The sequence below is a fragment of the Achroia grisella genome, unplaced genomic scaffold, assembly GCF_030625045.1.
Source record: "Achroia grisella isolate CSIRO2021 unplaced genomic scaffold, CSIRO_AGI_Agris_v1 utg807, whole genome shotgun sequence".
Lineage (NCBI taxonomy): Eukaryota > Metazoa > Arthropoda > Insecta > Lepidoptera > Pyralidae > Achroia > Achroia grisella.
Window position 1 is genome coordinate 947,951 of NW_026713028.1, and position 22,482 is coordinate 970,432.

Consider the following 22,482-nt stretch of genomic DNA (forward strand, 5'->3'; position numbering starts at 1 on the left):
GGCCTTAGGCGTCGGCGACGTTGACAACCGTCGACGATCTCACGCTTGAGGGGGCCTCGCAAGGTGTTTAATTATTTATGATTTAGTTATTAATTTTTATTTATTTTCACACAATTACGCGAATAAAGAGAGTGTGTAGTACTTTACGGTATTTAAATATATCCAAATGTTTATATAACAATTAGAATCATGCTGACAGTTCTCAGAACTTGCTCCAGAAGCTGTTCTGCACAGCTTCCGCTAAGAGAAGTTTCTCAAAGCTAAAATTTATTAAAACCTACTGAGAAGCACGATGATTCAAGAGAGACTATCTGTGTTATCAGTTTTATCAATTGAAGCTGAAATAGCGGCTAGTATTAGCTTTGACATAATCCTTCTATTTTAATTTCTATTTTTGTCATCATTTGATTAGCAATAAATCTCGTTTACTCATACATTAGTTTAACTATAATTCCGCTTATGTAATTTAACTTTTCTTGACTAGGAAAAATGAAGGCCTCGCGAACCCTAATTTCGCCAACGTCCACGCGTGGACTAGCGCCGCCACTGTATCTCTGCCATATCTTTTCAAACCAAAACACAGTTTAGGTACAAGCTGCCTGGTAGCAGAATCGGGTGAGAAGTTGATAACATAGTTTAATCTCGTGCCCGATCTCGTCCGTAATACCGGATATTGAACGTTTCGATCGCATTGCCTTGCCAGCTTTATAGCAATACTATATAAAGATATATATATATATAAAGATTGTTTACATATAACAATCTTTATATATATATATATATCTTGTGTGTGTAATATAGATATCTGAGATTAATATGATTGATGTGTGTGTTTAAATGGTTGATAATGGAACCCCCCCCCCCCTGAGCTAACAGTATCCTCTGCCGGGATACCAGTGGAGGATGATATGATGAGCATGAGGTCAGGTCAGTCAGGTCATAGTGGCAAATTCACCATGAATTTAACATGATGGTTTCCAGGAGGAACCACATGGAGGTCAACCTGACATGGTATGTTGCTAGCAATCAGGTTATTAATCCACATTAATAACAATCCCTCTTCCCCCATGATATGAGTGTAAGTTTGTTCAAAATATTAAGATATAAATTTCAAACATAAATAGCTTGATGAGCAAACACAAGTACCTTTGTGTAGCAGTTTAACACAGCCTAGCTTACCAATGATTGCAGAGTAAATTCCAGCATATAATTTGTATGTCAGGCTGTTATATAGCATAATATATATTTACAAAAAAAATCTATCCATTGTTTAGTATCCATAGTACTCTGCTTATTTTGGTATTAAATAGCAGTGTGAAAATATTCTACACTGATTTTTCACATTTTCAATAATAACCTAAAGAGAAAATGTTTACTATTAAATTGTACAACAAAATCTTAATAATAAATGAACAAAAGACCTGTGCTGAGAAGAGATTGATCATGAAGGTAGTAATTATAATATGGTACAAGGGTAAGTATAGGTACAAGTAGCTTGGCATATAGAAATACTTCAATAATCACATATGTGCATTTTAATAAGGTCTAACCTTATTAAGATGCATTTGACATTAATTTTCTACAGAAGCAGAAAAGACTGGAGTACTGTGTGTATTATATGGGTAGTATAGACTAGTTTATTCTTAGTTATGATTACTGAACTGCCTCATCTATCATAATGTACATAGATATTATTCTCAATAGATCCTTATAGTTCAAGAAATGATTGCAGATAGTGGAGAATAGATAAAATAATATATTTCATTTTCACTCTTTTACTACTACTAACTAATAATATGAATATTAAACTAAGTTCAGTTACAAACAATTATAAAATGTAGAATACACCGCAATACACTGGTAGTTCAAGTGGAACACTAGCTATATTTTCTCTCAATAAGGTTGAACATGAATGGAAATTAGTTACAACTAAAAAAGAAGAATATCTTACCTTTAGTCAGTGAGATATTACGGTGACACTCCTATCGCAGGGTGCGTCGCACATATTTTATAACAACTGCTTGGACCAAGTACTAGGTGATTGTATTGGTACATAACTTGATATGACCTGAAACATTGTTATACAGAAATGAAAATAAAAAGAATTCACAATAAATATTTATAATTGCTGTACCATGCAACAAAAATTCTTGATTACAGGGTGGCCCTTCACATGATCTCAACTATTATAAAAAACTAGCTTTGCCCACGGTTTTACCCTCATTAGTTATATAGCTTGTGTTATTCTGATGTATAACCATATCACTGTAAAGTTTCATCAACATCCCTTTAGTAGTATATGTATGAAAGAATAAGAAACATCCATCTAAGCATTAATACTTATATACTTTGGTATTTTATAATATTAGTAAGATCCTTGGTAAAGTCATCTCAATGGGCTACCTAGCTTGACTTCATCCTCATTATACTATCTTCCACTAGTGTTCTAGCATCAACTTCTAGTTTCTGGCTATTCTAGTTCTAATATTAGCACAGGCTGTAACAGCCTTCACATTAAGTCTAAAAATCTGGTTTAATATTTGCTGCTATTTAAAGACATACAAAGATGACAATTTAAAGGCAAGAGCATGTATCTTGCCATAGCAATACCATGCAAATATATAGTAATATACCACTAGCTCCATTCTATGTTACAATTTTTTGTAGCTAGTAACTTGTTATTGTAATTAAATTTCATAAAAAGAACCAATAATTAGAAATCATAATTTATTTTTTAGTTGTATAGCATAGGGGCCAAATAAGGTTACACCTAGTGTACATAGATAAAATCATCATTTTATATATACCTAAATCAGTATTTTCTTTAAAAAAAAACAATAAAGGTCTAATGGCAATTGTTCATTGTGGTCTTACTTCAGTTGCATTGATTCATTTTATATTAGATCTTTTCAATTGAATCTATATTAGGAACTAGATGGTAAGGAATAAAAATATAATTCAAAAAGTCTGATGTTCACAAGCAGATAAAATGTTCTAGATAACAAAATTATATTAGATTTGATTTGATTTGACTTATTTATCATTTTATTTAAGATCATTATCTTATTTTATCATTTTATTGAAGTAAATTGATACTTTTCCTAGAAAGTGCAAGTGGGCAAGAGTAAACTATATGCCAACGATTAGTCGCCATCAAACAGTAGTCAAAAAAGTCTTTCCTATAACCACAAACAAGCTACAGACTTGTCATAGGATTAATATATCTGATAAATATTTATTCCCTGACCATCCTATGAAGTTATAATTTTATGTTAACTCATTGTGATACAATATGTTAACTGAAAATAATTATAACTTTAACTTAATGGTTACCTACCAATTACAATTTACTATTTTAGAATAAGCATTCAGTGGGCATATTAAGTAGGTCTGAAACAACTATTTAACAATAATGAAAAATTAATAAACAAATATTTCAAAGTAAATAATTACAATAAAATACACAAAATCTTATAAGTCATATAAGTTAGATGAGTAGGAAAGCAGAGATATTATGTAAACATAAACTAATGTGGAATTTCATTTACTTACATGGAACACTTTGAAATTACTACGAAATGGAAGTTAATTTCATTAGACACTAAATAATAGGCTAATTTTATGATAAATAACTCAAAATTAAAGTAATTTGTAACAAATAGATAATATCAATTAACTGTCAAATCGAAGACTTCTTTACAATTTTTACTAGCACTAGGTGTAAGTTCGAAGTTCTACCAGTGATTTCTATTTTTTCATAATTTTCTTGTAATTTAGAAGGGAATATTAAAATAAAGTTACAATTTTAATTAGGTTAGGAAATTGTTATTTCACTTTGTATTTTCTACTATCCTGATTCCTGATTGACATTTTTTATTTTTGGGTTTTTCTCGAGTCTGACAGTCAGTCCATCTGTCACTAATTAATATCAGTCCTTGTGTCGAGATCACTTGACACTTTTAAGTTTACATTCGATTAGTTAATACTTGTACTGGAAAAATTATTTCCCTAAAAAGGGAAAAACCGAACCAAAAAAAAAAACGGGAAAAATTAAATTAGACTGTTACTAGTTTTGTTTCGATGATTTTGTTTAATTTATAACTAATTGGGTTATGACAGAGCCTGTCAGCCAGTCAAACAACAATAATATTGAATAAAAAATCAATTGGAACTAAATCAAAGTCGCTTTAAACTATGTAATATTATGTTATCTGTGCTTTATAAACAGAATAACATTTTATGGATATTCTCTTTATACGTTTATATTTTGTTTATACTTTTTAATAATAATAATTATAAAGAAAAAATGTATCATAATTATGTAGATTACGTATATTTAGGCAGTTTTTTTAATTGTCACTTTTGTAACATTACTTTCGGTACTGTGAATATTTTCACTAAACTTTGCCAAATCCTTGAAGCAGTTACTTATCCGTTTTTTCATGTTTGGAAAATTCATCATAGAAACCTACACTTTTCAAAGATTAAATCCCTCAAAAAATGTACTAGTAATTCGGTACTAGCGCCATTTACTATCCCAATGTAAATAAAAGGAAAAATGTGACAAATTTTTATTTACATGAATTTCCAAAAGCGACAACATTAATAAATACAAGGAAACTCCCATCATGGAGCACTCATAAAGAAATTGAACGTATTTTCAAGTTGATTACAGTTAGAAAGTAAAACCGATCCTAGAAAACAGACCCAAGACCTAAAACGAGTTGCCAGCTCTTAAGCTCTTTTGAAAAGACTTGTAGAAAACAAAATAAAATTATAAGATTCGTGTATCATATTTACCATTTAAACTACTTCATTTTGTCTATCATAGATTACGATATTAAAAATGTATAAATACTGAATTCTATTTCATAAACCTTTTCTTTTACTTTTTTTACGATGGTAACTTTAATTTTGTATGACTTTTCCGTCTGACGCTCGCAACCGCGACGTTTCTTCTTTTGGGCCAACTCATCGGTCTTTTGTTTGACATAGAAATATGTTTATTTTCAGTAATAGAGCTTCAACACATTTAATACAAGATAACTGTTAGGATTAACTATTAATATGGAAGTATATTACCTTCTATTCGTATTGAGTGTCTTTTGGCATGGCTCTGAAGGTATAATGTGGAGTTTGGCTCCCAACACTCAGAAATGTTTAAAAGAGGAACTACATGCAAACGTGCTCGTGGCTGGTGAATATGAGGTCACAGAAGCTGCAGGACAGAGAATCGACTATGTAGTAAGTGGTACAACCGTTATTTCTCACAACGTTTCCGCCCTCCTGTGATCCAACCATAAACCGCACAAATTTGTTAATTTACCGGTAACAACTGGTACCACAAATGCTTATTAGAATAAACTTATAATTTTAAGTGGAATAGATGTATGATCTAAATAAAGTTTACTCAGGAATATGAGTAATGTTGAGGTTAGAGGGCTAAACAATTGTATCTATGTTCTCCTTCTATCTGGTTCACATGAGCTTTTTATATGTATATATATATTTCCTAGTTATTTCAATACCTTTTGCATATATTAATTATAATGTTAACTTATATATCTTCTAATAGCAGATGGAAACACAAGTATATACTATAAATGATAAAGCATGGTGAAGTAGACAGGCATACAAAACAGTAAAATGTAGGTCATTTGAGAAGGTTCATTGTATTAGTTTTTTTTTATTTTCACTCTATATCACTATGTAGATGCATACATAGTGATATTGCAGTAAAATCTGCATTTGAGTCGATTAATAATTAAATTAAAAAATAAATATCCACACACTGATCATAACAAGTTCCTAGTTATAACAACACAATCTCAGCAGTAAAAAAGAAGTTATAAAAATAAATAATGTTTATTATTTTTTTCCAACAGATCCGTGATGCAAAAGGTCACATTTTGTCACAGAAGGAATCAATAAGCAAAGGAAAGTTCACATTTGTCACAGAGACATACGATACATTTGAAGTATGCTTCATATCCAAAGTACCTCCAGGTAACTATTATTTTGATATCATTTAGGTGACTCTTTTCTATGCTGTTTATCCCATACAATTTATGCTTTTATGGTAGAAGACAATTATATGTATTTTAATGCTCCAAAGCCATATTCCCTTAAATAAATTTAATTGTTTATAATAATAAGGCAACAATAGTAATATCCCTGCACCATTTGCTCAGTGTCATCTAGTCCCAATCTAAGCAGAGCTTGAATTGGGAACTAAAAACCTGATAGAAATACTTAAATTTGTATGTATATTTTTGCTAAATACAGTGGACCTGTGGTAATACGGCCCTCCTTGTAATCCGACATGGTCTACTATTGAATGTTTTTTTGACAATCTTGGCTAATACATGATTGAACAAGTTTGAACTTGTAGGCATCACCACTTTTGTACTCGAGGCATAGGGTATTGTTTTCATGATTGCTTAGTTTGAATTTGACTACTTACATGTGATGAAGATAGCATGCTACACGCATGTGTTCATTGTTTACTGTTTATTCACACATATATGTATCAGCTCAGAAGCGAAAGCACAAAACACTGAGAGACACTTTTAGACCGCCTAAATCGTAAGGAATCTTTTAGTTGACATACATAATGAAGTATGATTTAAACTTCAAAGTGCATATACATACATACTATATAACATAGAATCTTATCACTGGATCTGTAATTTGTCCGATTACAAGATACTCTTTTGTAAAAAATTCCGGACTATTAGGGACCCTTAGGCAGCACTCTATAATCCGACAAATTTGATGGTCTGACACTGCCCTGCAAAACGTTTGTCGGATAACCGGGGGTCCACTGTACATACATAATATAAGAAAACACCCAAACCAATACTAGTAAACATACTCATGATCACAAATTAAAAAAAATCTTATATTAATTTCAGAACGCCGTGGGGTCAGTCAAGATATAACATTAGATATTAAAATTGGAATTGAAGCTAAAAACTATGAAGGAGTAAGTATTACATGTAAAAATTAATTAATAGACAATATACTAATCTATTTGAACATTTTCTATATTATAAAATTTTGAAAATGGCCAAGTTCACAAAAAACTAACATAACTGTTTTCAAGTATACTATACTAGTACTACTACTAAATAATAACAGTAAAAGAAATTGTTTAACTTATTTTTATTATATTTGGTATACAGATTCATTATGACAATGACATATAATATAATATAAGTTATTATTAAATATTTAAATGTGCACGCCTACTCATGGGCAGAATATAGAGAAACTGTTAAATTTACCAGGCCATTTACTTAGGCATAGGCCTCCTCCAGCTCTCTCCATTGATCTCTATCTGCAGCAACCCTATTTCCCTGTAGTCCCAGAGCCATGTTGATGTCGTCGTTTCAATGAGTTTTGAAAGGCTTATTTAATACCTTCATAATTCAATGTGACTTATTTAATAAATTCCAAAAGCTGAAACTCTACTATTTCTCCTACTAATTACAACCCATCAACTATTTCACTAGGCCTGTAATTATTTTTAAACACTCCCTATGAAAGACCAGTGTACTTACTTTTGTTTTGTATAAAATAGGCTGATGTAAAATGTACGTCGTCTGAATCAAGGCCATGTAATACAACAAATTTATTCAAATCAGTATCCTACAGTAGTTATTCATTGTTAACTATATATTTTATAAAATATAAGGAAAACGTGACCTATTATATATACATTTAGACATGGTACAAATATCACTTGTATGTTAAGTATGTTGTAATGTTACAATATTTGAAACAAAAGTATTATTTGCTAAGTCAATAATCATATTTTTTTCTATACTTAAATTACTATATTATCTTTTAAATGTATATATACTGATATTATCAGATACGGCGCCAACCAGTATAAATAGTGGGCTACAGCTTCAGAACTTCACTTATGAACATTATTCCAGTGACCTTAGATATAAATAATCATGAATGACAGAGCTAGGGCAGGCGGGACCATTCATTCAATAGTTTCTTTTTTTAATTTTATAACTTCTTCAACTTCAACCAACTGGGGTCAATGTTTTTGCCAACGTCATGGTTAGGGAGATACAGTAGTGTTGTTTAGCTGCTCGTAAGACTGTTTCATTCCCTTATTTATGATACAAACTTTCTTCTCTATCAAGTTTTTATAATAAAATCATAATTAAGAAGAGAACATAGAGACATTACTCACAGAAATCTGTTCTGTCTTTTTGTACAACTCAAAAAAAAACTTGGCTTTATATTATTTTCTGTAGCAAACCCTAAGTCCTTATTTTAATTTCCAGTTGTTATTTAGAGGATTTATAATCTTTCATTTCCTTATATAATTTTTTATAGAGATTGCATAAATGATTTATATGTATTAATTCTCACTAAAACGCTTATTTCTTGAAGCACAAATGACACTGGCCACACACACTATGTAGTATGTTATGTTTTTTAATTTAATATCTATAAATATTTTTTTACTATATAATTTAATTTATATTTTCTTATATTTAAAATTATCAGTTCTATTATTCATAAACTTACATTCTTCAAGCACATGCATAATTTTTTTATGTAACATTAATTTATTTGTATTAATTATTTATCGGTGGACCTTCTATGACATCAACATTCTACCAGAAATGGGTAATAAATTTATATGTTTTGATAGCAATGAACTAATGAAACTAACAGAATTCAATAAAATTGTGTGATATTTTGTATTGTTCATGGTGATTTCAGCAATTTGTGTATCGTTTGTATGTCCTATTTTAAATATACATTTGTATAACTAACTTTTTATTATCCACCCGATTTCTCTTGCTTAGAGTTAGCAATTAGCATATACCAAATACAGAAATCTTCGCGCACTGAAGTGGTACCAAATTTACATACATTTGCAGCGCATTCCCCTAGTGTATATGGAGATATTGTTACGAGAACCTGTTTGCCGGTTTGCCGCGTTATACAAATTAAATTCCATTGTCATTTATTTGTATCCGTTCACCTATTAACTATTTTCAATAACTGCGTTTGTGCTGTCGTGTATCATGACCATTGATATGTTTATAAGACAAACCTTTAACCCAATCGCCCCCCCTCCGCCCGCGCATTGCATGCACAAAGCATACTGAGGTTATATTTATCAGAGCATGTTCTAGTCTCTAGAATATACTATCACCGTTTTATATATTCCAAAAAATTGGCGTTAATATTAAATTTCTAATATATAGATATTTTTATAGGAAGTGAATTCCTCGGACGCCCAATTCACGTAATAAATAGCTTTTACTCGAGCGATTGCACCATAATGTTTAAAAACATCTGATAATAACCGGCAATATGCAACTAGTACCGGAATGCATTAGTATAAAAATCATTAGTGTGGTTTGATTAGTAAAACCTCACTCCCGTTAGATTCTCATACAAATCAACCGGACATGGTATATTGCTGCCAATGGTGACCACTAGTTCCTATTATTACTATTACGACCTCAGGTCTAGCGATTACACACATAGTCTATTTATTTCCGATAGTCCCAGGTTTGATTCCTGGGACGGTACAAACATTTGTATTCATGAGTATGATTGTTTATATTACTTTGGGAGTTCACTATTTGTTTATATAATATGAGAAGAATGCATTTAACACTTCTGTCACTTGTTTAATATTCGGAGTATAAGTTCCGCTTAGTTTGAGATTCGATGGCGCTGTCTGGAATATCCTGCATTATTATTATTGTATTAGATATGCAAAACATACATTCTATCCCTGCAAATATTCCTAATATTCATTAAATTAAATTCCATAAACATAGAAAATAAATTTTGATCCTAAAATAAATGATTTATCATTTTCTAAACAGATTGGGGAAGCAGCCAAGCTGAAACCTATGGAGTTAGAACTGAAGAGATTAGAAGACCTATCAGAGGCCATCGTCCAAGATTTCACATTAATGAGAAAACGGGAAGAAGAAATGAGAGATACTAATGGTAAGAAATTACTCACCAGATAGAACAGTGTTTCCCAAACTTTTTGTGGCATGCACCACATTACACTTTTTAAATTTTCGATTTTTTTTCTAAAATTAGATAGACCATGTGCCATAAAGAAGTTATGATTCACCTGAAAACACATGATGGAAGTAGAAACAAACACAGTCTGGATTTGTTTTAATCTATTTATACAAATCATAAGATATATGTAAAAATGAGGTCAGTTTGTACACTGGCAAACAAACTGGTGGTAATTGGCCGTAATATCTAATGTTATAAACGCGAAAGTTTGTATGTATGGGTGTTTGTTACTCTTTTACGCATAAACTAAGGACTGGATGTTAATAAAACCTTAAAGTAGTGTAGTTTATACATCAGAATGACAAATAGGCTACAGATGGCGCTGCGTGTGTTGTCCTTAGAAGATCTTAATATTATTAATTATCTTCTCTCCTATTTAATAGCTTGTGCAATATAAAGATGAAAAATAATACTTCTTTGCTATTGTTTCTGCCAACCTCTGAATATCTGACATAAAGATAGTCGAAATTCCTCAAAGGTTCTGTGATAATTTTATTTCAGAGTCGACCAACAACCGGGTTCTATTCTTCAGTATATTCTCCATGGTCTGCCTCTTGGGGCTCGCCACGTGGCAGGTCCTATACCTTCGCCGGTACTTCAAGGCGAAGAAGCTTATCGAATAAAGACTCTAATTACACCAGTCGCGGATAAAGTTCCATGCCTTGTAGGAGATTTTTGGTACCTTAATTTTGGGGACTTGTAATATGATCTCTCTACCATATGTCTATGAATTCGTTTTTTTTTATAGTCAAGGCGAAGTAATTTTTGTATACAGCCATGTTTTTATTAGTTGTCCTATACCTATGAAAGTAGTGACTGTATTCTCTTTACTTGAAGCAGTTCGATTATTATTCATTTATTTTTTAAAATATCCTTTCTGATTTCTGAAATTCTGCTCCTTTTACTTACATCAATTTAAAGTATACTTTTCATTCATTCATTCATACATGTGTATATACAATTCAATACTTAACTATAACAGATAATATATATGTATAAAATACGCACCTTTAGAGTATTCTGACAAGAAGGATAGTCGATAAATATTAAGTTTACATTCATCACATGCATGTTACTCTATCCGCGTCCCTAGATCTTGTGTTATTATATATTTTAATATAATAAATTTTTTTCAATACTTAATACATGATTTCTTATTTAATAATTTTGTTGTAAATTGTTCAGTTCGTAACTGTTTATGTAAAAAATGTGTTTTAATATTAAAATTTTGTTTTATTGTAAAATAATTCCATACATACATTAATATAAAAAAATGACCAATACTAGTGGAAAATATTAAGTTGGTAGGTACAATGGTAAATAAAAAGATTTATATTTTGTTTCAACTTAGTTTTAATCCTTCAATACGTATAATTTAAAGTTTTGAATTGGGTGCCCGCGCTCCACTCACGCGGTCACAGGTAAAAAATAATTGTGATCTGATCAATTCATAAGTGGATATCACATTAGAGCTTATTTTTTAATTTGAATAGTTTATTATATTCACAGATTATGCAATAAAATTGGTAACAGTGTTAAACGCATAATTTATATACATCCTTCCCTGTCTTCTCCCCGCTTTCCCGTACCTTACATCGATGATCTTGTAGCAACAAGACGACGTAGTATCTTGTAGCTTATTACTGCTATGACTAAAGATTATAAGACACCGAATTTTACCAGAAAGTACTCCTATTTAAAAAGTAAGCTTTTTTTATGCGGCAAAGGTAAGTAGGTTATGGGTAGATGCGTAAAGGGCGCGTGTCTAGATACAACATGCACTCCTGTATGTCTGCTACCCTACAACAATGGTATACTTGAATATCTGATGATAAAAAAATAATAAAATCGTAAGTCTCAAAGTGAGATATTACTCGAATCGGCATCGAACTGAAGTATACAAAATAGATAACATTTAATTTATCTGTTATATAGTATATTTGAATTTGAGTATGTTGATCATACTGGAGGTCATTTAACTCTTCAATTTACTTGAGTCCGACGGTTAGACCTCTCTTATTTTATAAAAGTTTCTGTATATGTCTCCAATACAGGTAAGAACAATCCATTACTATGAAATTTGAGTCGTGATGTTTTTGGGATGTCACAAAGATGAGAAGATGAAGATGTATAAAATTGCACCTCAACTGAAGTTCTAGTCATTATTGATTAGATTGAGATGGCATTAAAAAATATCATTACACTTGTAGAGCTACGCTTTATATATTCACAAATATATAAATTATCAAGCAGCTGAATTCAAATAGAACTTGTATACTGTTCTGGCACTATTTCCTCACTTATTTTAAAACAATATTTATTTTCTATATTATCTCTAATTCTGTCTATACATAATGTGTGACCTGATTGTATATTTGTATTATAAGTTTATTTATACAAATTGAACTAATTTTCTTGATTACCTATAAATAACTGCGATTTGTGAACATCTGACCTAATTAAGTAGATGTTAAATTTCAGCTAAAATTCTTTCAAACTATGAATTAACAATAATAAAATGTAATTTACAATTTTTTTACAATATATTTTGTCTAATCTTCTAATTATAAAAAAATGTATTTGCAATTGTCTCTCAGACTATAAAATACTGATAGTGATGTAATTTTCAAACCGATTGTACAGAATATTACTTATTAATAAATAACAGAAATATTGACAGATAAATTATAGTCTCTATAATTACTCTGACAATACTTCTGTTACTCCTAAACAATACAATTTCGTTTATTGTTTTGATTATAAAAATTGTATTTGCAACTGTCTCTCAGACTACAAAATATTGCTAGTGATGTAATTTTTAAACAGAATGTACAGAATACTACTCATTAATAAATAACTGAAGTATTAACAGGGAAACTATAGACAATTATTCACAAGTTTTTAGGGGCAAACTTGGACATTAAAAAAATCGCATCAATTTCCTACATTAATATTTTTGAGGAATATTATTTTCATTATTCTTGTATAGTTTACTTTTATTCCTGATCATAATAAAAATATTACTTACATATGTTACACAATTCAATACATTCATAAGGCTCAATTATAGTACAAATACTAATTTTAATTACAAAAAGCAAGGACATGGTGTATATAACGTTTGTAAATTTAAATGGCGGACACTTCACCCAAATTGTTCTATTTAATTACTATGTATACTAAATTTCCTCCGAATGATTCATCTTATTTCAGACAGTCTCGGTGGTCTAGCGGTTTAGCACAGCCTTACTTCCGATGGTAGCTTTTCGATTCCTCGCACGGTACAAACATTTGTATTCATGAGTGTGATTGTTTGTATCGGTAATGTTTTCTAGGTATATTATATGTGTATTTATTAAAAAATGCATCTAAATATTTCTATCAGTAGCCTAGCAGCCATAACACAAGCCCCTGTTTAAGTTGCCACAAGATGGCGCTATACGAATGGCTTGAGATATTATTATTGTGATCTTAAAGATCAAATTTATTGAATTAAGTTTTCTCTATCTTTTAGAGGCACTTAAGGAACCATTGTGTAATCATGCGACAGTATTATTACCATACTCTTGATCTATTTATACCCAAAGTTTGCAAGAAACAAATATAGTTTAATACTCAGAAATATACATATATTATGATACATCATATCCTTTGTTTTTCATCTCTCTGACAGCATTATATGTCATTCTGTTGCTATATTTCCCTTTAATCTCTATTAAAAAACGTAAAAATGTTTACTTACACTAAAAGGAAGAATATGGAATGTAATAATTTTATAACACAAGCAAAGAAATGCAATTATTATCATTTTAAATTATACATTACACATATGAGAAATGCAGCAAATAGACAAGATATAAATCAAAATATATAAAATAAAAAAATCTTTACATAAATTTGTAACAAATAAAACATTATAAATAATAAATAAAATACTTATACCATGGTAATATAACCATTATACAATGCTTTGTTATATATTATTTTTCTTAGTACAACCTTGTTACCCACAAAATAACCTACTCAATGTATGAGATCTTTGCATCATACAATTAAGTAGTAAATTAATAAATACAAGATGACATTAAATTAATGTGAAGTACCGTTTAAATCAGACTGTCGTAACTATTGGCACGCTTTAGAGAAACTAGCTGATATATGTGACAAAGAAGAGATATTCTTCTTTCATGCATATTTCAGCTTGCTAACGTGCTACCAAAAATGCAATATGACAGTGAAATTATTGGGTACATTTTTAGTACAGTACAAGCGAATAATAACTCTGATATTGCAAGCGTTTACGGTTTGAGGTACCACATGGCTATATGCTGTACATTAGCTTCATTTTACCTTCTATTAAAAAAATAAATTCTATAATGTTGCCATTCAATAACAACACATATTTAAACATCCATAAAAAAACTGTAGACAGAATTAAATTACATTATTATATACAATAATTTCCACGTTATGATAAACAGTACATTCGCTGTTTAAGCTCAAGATCAGAGCGGGAAGTAATCTAGTTGGACTGTCAGATACTTGACGCCCGCCTCGCGGAAGATCCTCGTTGCTTGTTCCGTCACATACCTAGGGTCTACTTCTCTTGCTACTTCTAGTTTAATTGCGCCAACGTGAACGTCACTGCACAAAGTCCAAAAATGTGGTTCTTGGATTGCGTGCACACCGGCGAGACCTACTATCCTGGTGAATAGGTTAGGCAGCGCACGGTCTATGCTTGTTGGAGTCCGTTGCATGAGCACACCTGCTGAATCACGAACTAATGGTATAACACTCGCGGCTATGAGGAGAGCAATAGCCATGGAGCATATAGGGTCCGCTCGCATCCATCCGAACATTCGCATTAGTATAGCTGATACTATAACTCCAACTGAACCTAAGGTATCAGCTAGTACGTGGAGGAACACTCCACGCATGATGGCCGAGCCTGATCCCGTCGGGGCTTCAGGCTCCTCGTGCGAGTGTCCATGGTTGTGGTTGTGTGAGTGGCCGTGGCCGCCGTGGGAGTGTCCGTGGCCACCATGACCGTGGCCGTGCCCGTGGTGGAAGGCGTATATGCCCACCATGTTCACGAGGAATCCCAATATCGATACCACGAGTAGACGCTCGTGCTTCACCTGAAAATTTACACGAATTTTTTAATGGGAAACGAACTAAGTATTCCATGGACTTATGAGGATGGCGGGTCCACGTGTGGCATAAGGGGAAACTCCAAGCAGTTAAGGTTATTTCCCTTTGCCGACCCAACGTCAACACTCATCTTCACTGCTTGATTATATATAATAACAAATGACGTAAATACGAAATTTTATTTATGATATCCTCATGAGTATTCCATTCCTAATGGTATAGTCAGAGACATTATCAAATGTCCAAGTTGTGGAGATGAGTTCCATTAGTTAAATCCAACAAAAGTGCGAGTCTGGCGGCCTCTCGCTTATTAATTTGGTTTATTGTTGGTGTATTCCGTCACCTAAGAGTTAATTAGAAATTTATTTAAATTTATTTATGTCTACCAAGTCGTAGATTAGCCACAAAGTTGTTCCCATCTTATTTTGAGTTAAATTAACATATCTTTACGTACGTAAATATATTATACTAGCTGTTCCCGCGACTTCGTCCGCGTGGAACTTAACTTCATTTTTCTAAACTAAAATTATTTTCAAAATTAAAGTAGCCTAAGTTACTCTTTTTTTCTTACATTAGCTACCTGCCAAAAACAGTCCCGTCAAAACCGGTCTTGCCACTTCTGAGATTAGCCGGAACAAACAGATCGACAGACAGACAGACAGACAGACAGACAAAAATAATAAAAAATGTTATTTTGGTATATGTACCGAATATATATTCATATGCATGTAGTAAAAAACGGTTATTTCAATATTCAAACAGACACTCCAATTTTATTTATATGTATAGATAATTGCTAATAAATAACATAATTGACGACCTCGGTGGTCTAGCGGTTTAGCACACCGCCTTACTTCCGATGATCGGGGATTCGATTCCTCGCACAACACAAACATTTGTATTCATGAGTATGATTGTTTTTATCGGTCTATCTATAATATGTAGGTATTTAAGAAAAAAATGTCTATGTATTTGTATCAGTTATCTAGTACCTATAACATAAACTTTAGCTAGCTTAACTTGGGTATAGATGGCGCTGTATGAATTGTCCTGAGATTATTAATATTATAATTTGAATAAATGAAAACAGACAACAAATAAAAATTAATGTACAAATGTGAAATTATCATTAATGTTTTTCATTCAATACGCGTAGTTCGCGTATTAACGCGCGAACTTCACCGGTCGTTAGTTACTCGAAATTTAATTATTAATGTTATTTGCAATTTAATGAGCACCATTGGCCGTGGTATCGGTGTTACTAATAAGGCAATTAACAACGTTCTCTCCTTCACTCTCAGACCAGTTATTTAACTAGTTTTTCAATTGTAAGACATATTAATGTAAAATTACACAGTAACTAGAGGTAATAATACCGTTGGACTATTTACACAACGCCATCTAGTCCAAAGCTAACCAGATCTTTTGTCCTAGACAACTGAGTTATTTTTTATAAATACATACACAGACCGATACAATCATACTCATGACTATAAATGTATGTACACGGTACAATCGAGGAATCGAACCAGCTACTATCGAAAGTAAAGAGGTGTGCTAAACCGTTAGACCACCGAGGACATCAAATATATTGAATACAATATATGACGGCAATAGGGTGTATGTGGCAGGGTGTGTGTGTGTAGGGTGGCAAATTGCCATTTGCCAAGATGGGCTAACTGAGCTGAATTCATACTAATTTTATTATCCTCCATTGGTGCCTCGCCAGCATAAACCGTTAGCGCAGGCGGGTGAATCATTCCCTTCATCCATAAATAAAAAATTAAATAAATGCAAGGAAGTAATAATAATGAATGAATGAATGAATGAAACTCTTTATTGTTCCTCTCACAGAAAATACAATTACATATACAATTATGTATAAAATGATAAAAAAAAAACAAACAAGACAAAGAGGTAACAATGGGCGGCCTCATCGCTAAAAAGCGATCTCTTCCAGGCAACCTTAGAATGGAGAGAAGTGATTAGATTTGCGTCTGGTAGAGGTGTAATCATGGTAACAATATTGGAAGAAATGTTATACATATATCATAACACAATACAAAATAATATAATAAACTTACATATACAATATAATGTAAATGCAAGGAAGTAATAATAATATACATGTATATAAGACCGTAACATTAACAATTCCCTTCACAATGGCGGCGAAATAAGTTGAGGAAAGTATACCGTAGAAGAGATTGGCACACGCCTTGCCTAACGGTACATTGAAAGACTATTTTGACACTATTTACGACATTCCAATAATGGTGGTGTAAAGTAATTTGTCACTATAGAACTGCACCATTTATAATTACATTGAAACCTGGATAAGTGAGAACCCTCTATTATTGAGTTACAATGAGATCCCGTTACTTTTTCATTGAATTACCTCCTTTAATGGGACTTTTCGAACCTGGTTAAATGAGATTTGAAGTCTAAGAAATAAGATTTTTTTTCGATGTTTACCTCTATAATTGTGGCTCAATTCCCTGTATAAGTGAGACAAATTAATCAAATTGGGATAGGTTTTGAATCATTTATTTACAAACATTTGAATGTATTTCGTACATGCTTTGTATGTTAGACTATTTCAGGTTTTTCTACCTCTAAAAATTAAATAACGATACATTTCGTCCCCTATCCTAAAACCAGCTTAATTGGAAAACTAGATTAATGGAAACCCTTAATAATTGGTACATAATTCTTGATCCCTTGAGATCCCAATTGACCAAATTTCAAATGTTTTGTTTTGTTCAAATTATTCATGGATTCATTTCTACACGCTGGAACCTATGTGAGCTTTCTCCTTTGTACACTTACGTTGTGGAATGAATTACCTGCTGTGGTTTACTCGAAAGGTTAGAATACGGTTTCTTAAAGATATTAATGAAGGATTAGGAGCGCGCACGAGACACCCCTAGTGTTTCAGGCGTCCATCCGTTTACCATCAAGAGTCGTAGAAAACTTTTTTTTTTATATTTAAAATAATATCTGTCACTTCCTTTGTGGCGACATCCTTTTGGCCTCTGTCTTATTATTATGATCCTGTATGAACTTGATTTAAGATGTATTCATACTGACGAAGGGATTGGAGGACGTCAATTGTACCGATTTTGATGTTCCAGACATATTCGTTGTTAACAGTGAAGCTAGTCACATGGTCGGTCTAATGGATGAAGTAGAGAGGAAGTAGTTTATCCTATAGAAGCGGTTATACGAGTTCAATGGTGTTAAGATGAGTGTAAGTTACGATGTAAGAATTTTTCAGTACTCGTTCTGTGTCTCTATATTCAGAGAGCTTACGTCTTCGCTCGCCCACGCGATTTAGCAATACATACTTCCAATCGAAATTTTGCCGTGAATATTTACGCTCCGCTCTACTTACGGTTACAGAAAATGTAAAGGTCTTATTATTGTTATTCTGAAAATTCATTATATAATAGTTTCAAAGTATTTCAGATTTTTCAAATTATTTGGATTGTTGAATGAGCTAAAGATAGGTCCTCTTTTGGTGAAAATCGAGTTTTATTTACGTGTAATCATAAAACGAACTTGTAGGTATAAATAAATTATTATCTTTCGGGTTCGATTTTTAATCGATTAAATCCATTCATTATCATAGTTGGTCAGCCTAGGCACGACGTCATCGAGTAGAAATAGAGTTAGTACAATGACGCACTGATATGTTCCATTTATCGATACTACTCCACACTAATATTATAATGAGAAAGTGTGTCCGTTTATTACTTTAACAGGGCTAAACGGCTGTTGCGAATGTTGTTAGACGTGAAGCTAGATTGTTTCACAAGGACGTAATGGGGTAAGTATTTAAAAAAATGCATACGAGTCGCTGGTAACGGGATTTTTAAATAATATAGAAGCAAATATAATCATCGTCACAAGAATAATGTAAATGTAAAGAATAATGTAAAATAAAACTAAAATCAACTTGGAGAGATCGATAAATTGTACATTTTATGCAACAAAGTGCTGACTTATCTAAGTTATAGATAAGCTAAGATTGTATTGGAAATGTAACACATAATAATCTAATATAATATGTTCGAGATAAGACTTGCAATAAATGTGTGATAAATTAGAAAAATGTAACTAATCTAAAACTTATAACTATGGTTACTTTTTTTTAAACTTGAGGACAAAAAAAATAAAATGTCTCAGGAAAATTAAAAAAAAATTGTGTAATGGGTACTAGATAACTGATATAAACACGCAGACCGATACAAACAACAAAATGTTTCTACCGTGCGAGGAATCGAACACGCGACCATAATTAATGAATCCGGGAAGTTAAAAAATATAATTTAATTCTTTGATGTAATTTTTTTTTGCTTAACGTCATATGGCATTCCCTACGAATAAGAATTATTTCGTATTAATCTACAAACCAACATTTTGTTTCTTTTTTAAAGATTTCTACATTTATTTTATAAAAAAAAGGTTGGCTGTGTCCTCATACTGCACGTACCAATTATGGACCAATAAGGATGATTCTTTTGCAATAAATCAACAGATATTTTTTTAATACACACAGTAGTTTTTTTTAACAAACATAGCACACCGTCCATATAAGTACTAACCATATGACAACAACAGGGGCGAAACTTCCTCCTGTAACATACATGGTATAACTATGTTTGTATGGTTATCCCAGAGGACTGAGATATCATCCCTGTGTTTTTTTTGTAATTAGAATGCCAAACAATCTAATGGCCCATCTTAGAGTAAGCATTATTGCATGCCTATATCATGTATATAGGCCTGCAATAATAGCACTATGGATATCACATTACATGTTACACCTGTGATAGGTACTTATTGCCATTAATTGCTAAAGGGCTAACATATCCTGAAATTTCTCTGTCTAATCTGCACCCTACTGCTGAACCACAGCTCACAAAGCTAGTTGCTTGGTGGCAGATGTAGGAGAGACCGAGGTATCCATGCAGACAACTTTTAACAGTCTACCACTGGTGAACCTTTGTTATAACTAAGCTTAGATTTGTATTAGAAAAGACATTACCTCTGGAGGTTCAATAGCTCGTTCTACCGCTTCACTCATGATGAAGAATGCAATAAATAACAGGAACAATCCATTCACAAAGCCTGCTAACACCTCAGCTCTTGCATAGCCATAAGAGTAGCGGCTGTTCGCGCGCCATTTCGATATCAGGGAGGCAGCCAACCCCGCCACAAGTCCCGTGCAATCGAAAAACATGTGAAATGAGTCAGAGATGAGACCTGTAAAATAAAATGTGTTACTTTTTTGGGCCCATAAATGTTTAAAAGTAATGTCACATTGATTTAAACATTTATTGTCCCTCCCCATCCCTTACTTTAGAAGCTGGTCACACTTTAATAGTTAAAATGTTATAATACTCAAACTGAAATGTGACATTAGAAAATCTAAGACACATCCCAGGGTAGGAGGAATCTAGATTTCTTATCTACAAAAACATGTTATACAATGTCACCACATTATTTGACTTTTCACACTAATTTACTGACCCCTTCAACCCCTTGTATGTCACACTTTGTCAACCTCTGCTCACTTTGTCAACCCCCCTCACATGTGATTTATAGGACATGAATGAATCCCACTCACAGGACCTAAATGGCCCATCCATTAATGGCCCTTATCTTTATACTAAGTAATGAGAAATAGTGTCTCCATTCCTCCTAATGTACCAAGTCAGGTAGACATCCACCCTGTGCTCCTTGGAAACCTTTGTGGTTAATTTTTGCCAATTTCTCCGCATTAGATTAACTGACTTCATTCATGTGGATTATATCATTATCTGCTAGCCTCATGCCAGCATATACCATAACAGCAGGATGGGGTATAATTTTATAATGATCCATTAAAAATTATTTATCATCACTGAAGTTCAAATATTAAGTAAGATAAATCTTACTTAAATTTGTCTTAAATTACTCTATGTAATAATATGCAGTATGATCAATCTATGAAATAAATTTCATTTAAACCCATCCAGTAGTTTTTGTATGGCAGAGTAACAAACATCCATCCAAAATTGGAAACTTTCACATTTATAATATTAAATACAGTTCATTAAAGAAATTTTACAGACTCTCTTTCGCTAGCTTAACTTACAAGGTAGATTTTTTATAAATAAAGCATAAAAATAATGGTTTTTTCATTATCTTTTCAGTTTTCCACTCATTTGTTCAAATATTATTTTATTTTATGTTTTCTATACTTAATATTAATTTTATAACATATTTTTATTACCATATTTTTGGGCATTCTAAAACTTCTACTAAACTAGTGAAACTCATCCTAGAACTAGTGAACCAATTAGCTAATTCAAATATAGAACGAAAAATATTTTACTTACCCAAACTGTTTGTCCACACGCCATAGAAAAGTTCAACAAAAGCAAAAGATAAATTAAGTAATAAAAATAGAAATAAATTTCTTGAATTCTTATCAGAGTAAATTAATCGGAGCCAATTGGGGAATTTGTCTCTAAAACCGCCCAAAGTGCCGCGCGGAACCCGAGTGTCTTTCTCGATGAGGGGCAACATTGTGTTATTTTAAAACTTCAGTAAGCCTATGTCACGTCATTTCAGAAAGAATTTACTCATAAACCACAAAATTAAGCACCATATTCACTGCATACGTGTACTGGACAAGCGGTCTATAACCTTTATCAACAAAATTAATATGAAAACTATATTAATAGAAGTTAAATATTAGGCTTTTAAATTAAAAAAGGTTTAATATAGATATGTTATGCATAGTTTGTTATTATTTAATGAATAAAGTTAAAATTTTATCGTGATACGACTATACTAATTCGTCGTCAACATATCATTTCATAATTTTGACATTTCATTCCAATATTTTTAATAAACTATCAAAAGTGTCAATGTACTGTCAAAAATTAACTTCTACAACGTGTTCAACTTTAACACAATATCGATTGAAAATAAACTTTCCTATAATTTTCCAAAGCCGTAATATTCATCAGAGTTGTATTTGAAAGGTTATATAGGATATTTATTGGGTTCCTAGCCTCTGTGACATTAGTCCCAATGAGAAAGCCTTAGCACCTCAATTAAATGAATTTACACGAATTTAACATTTATTTACTTTTTGTAACCATAATCATTTCACACACACACATAAAGCGGGTTCCTAAAAATTAAAATATAAAATAATTCCATTTCATTCCACCTACCGAAATTACAAAA

General features: G+C 31.9%; 3 protein-coding genes across 4 annotated transcripts in view; 1 reads left to right on the forward strand and 2 right to left on the reverse strand.

Annotated features, from left to right (window-relative positions):
• The window catches only part of LOC131851699 (steroid hormone receptor ERR1), a 41,757-nt gene extending 37,929 nt beyond the window's left edge, over window positions 1-3,828 (reverse strand). For both annotated transcript variants that reach the window (XM_059202222.1, XM_059202223.1), the window contains exons 1-2: window positions 3,553-3,828; window positions 1,952-2,068 (exon numbers count right to left, since the gene is read on the reverse strand). The gene's annotated coding sequence lies outside the window, so the exon portion shown is untranslated. The remainder of the gene's footprint in view (window positions 1-1,951; window positions 2,069-3,552) is intronic.
• Window positions 3,829-4,935: 1,107 nt separating this feature from the next.
• LOC131851721 (transmembrane emp24 domain-containing protein bai) lies at window positions 4,936-11,229 on the forward strand. Its single transcript, XM_059202259.1, has 5 exons — window positions 4,936-5,244; window positions 5,886-6,006; window positions 6,915-6,985; window positions 9,876-10,002; window positions 10,588-11,229. Exons 1-5 carry the CDS (start codon window positions 5,068-5,070, stop codon window positions 10,707-10,709), a joined length of 618 nt encoding a protein of 205 aa, XP_059058242.1. The 5' UTR covers window positions 4,936-5,067; the 3' UTR covers window positions 10,710-11,229.
• Window positions 11,230-14,394: 3,165 nt separating this feature from the next.
• Window positions 14,395-22,107, reverse strand: LOC131851722 (zinc transporter 7). The gene is made up of 3 exons (XM_059202260.1): window positions 21,624-22,107; window positions 20,288-20,505; window positions 14,395-15,224 (listed from the first exon to the last, which is right to left on the reverse strand). Exons 1-3 carry the CDS (start codon window positions 21,811-21,813, stop codon window positions 14,592-14,594), a joined length of 1,041 nt encoding a protein of 346 aa, XP_059058243.1. The 5' UTR covers window positions 21,814-22,107; the 3' UTR covers window positions 14,395-14,591.
• Window positions 22,108-22,482: the final 375 nt, after the last annotated feature.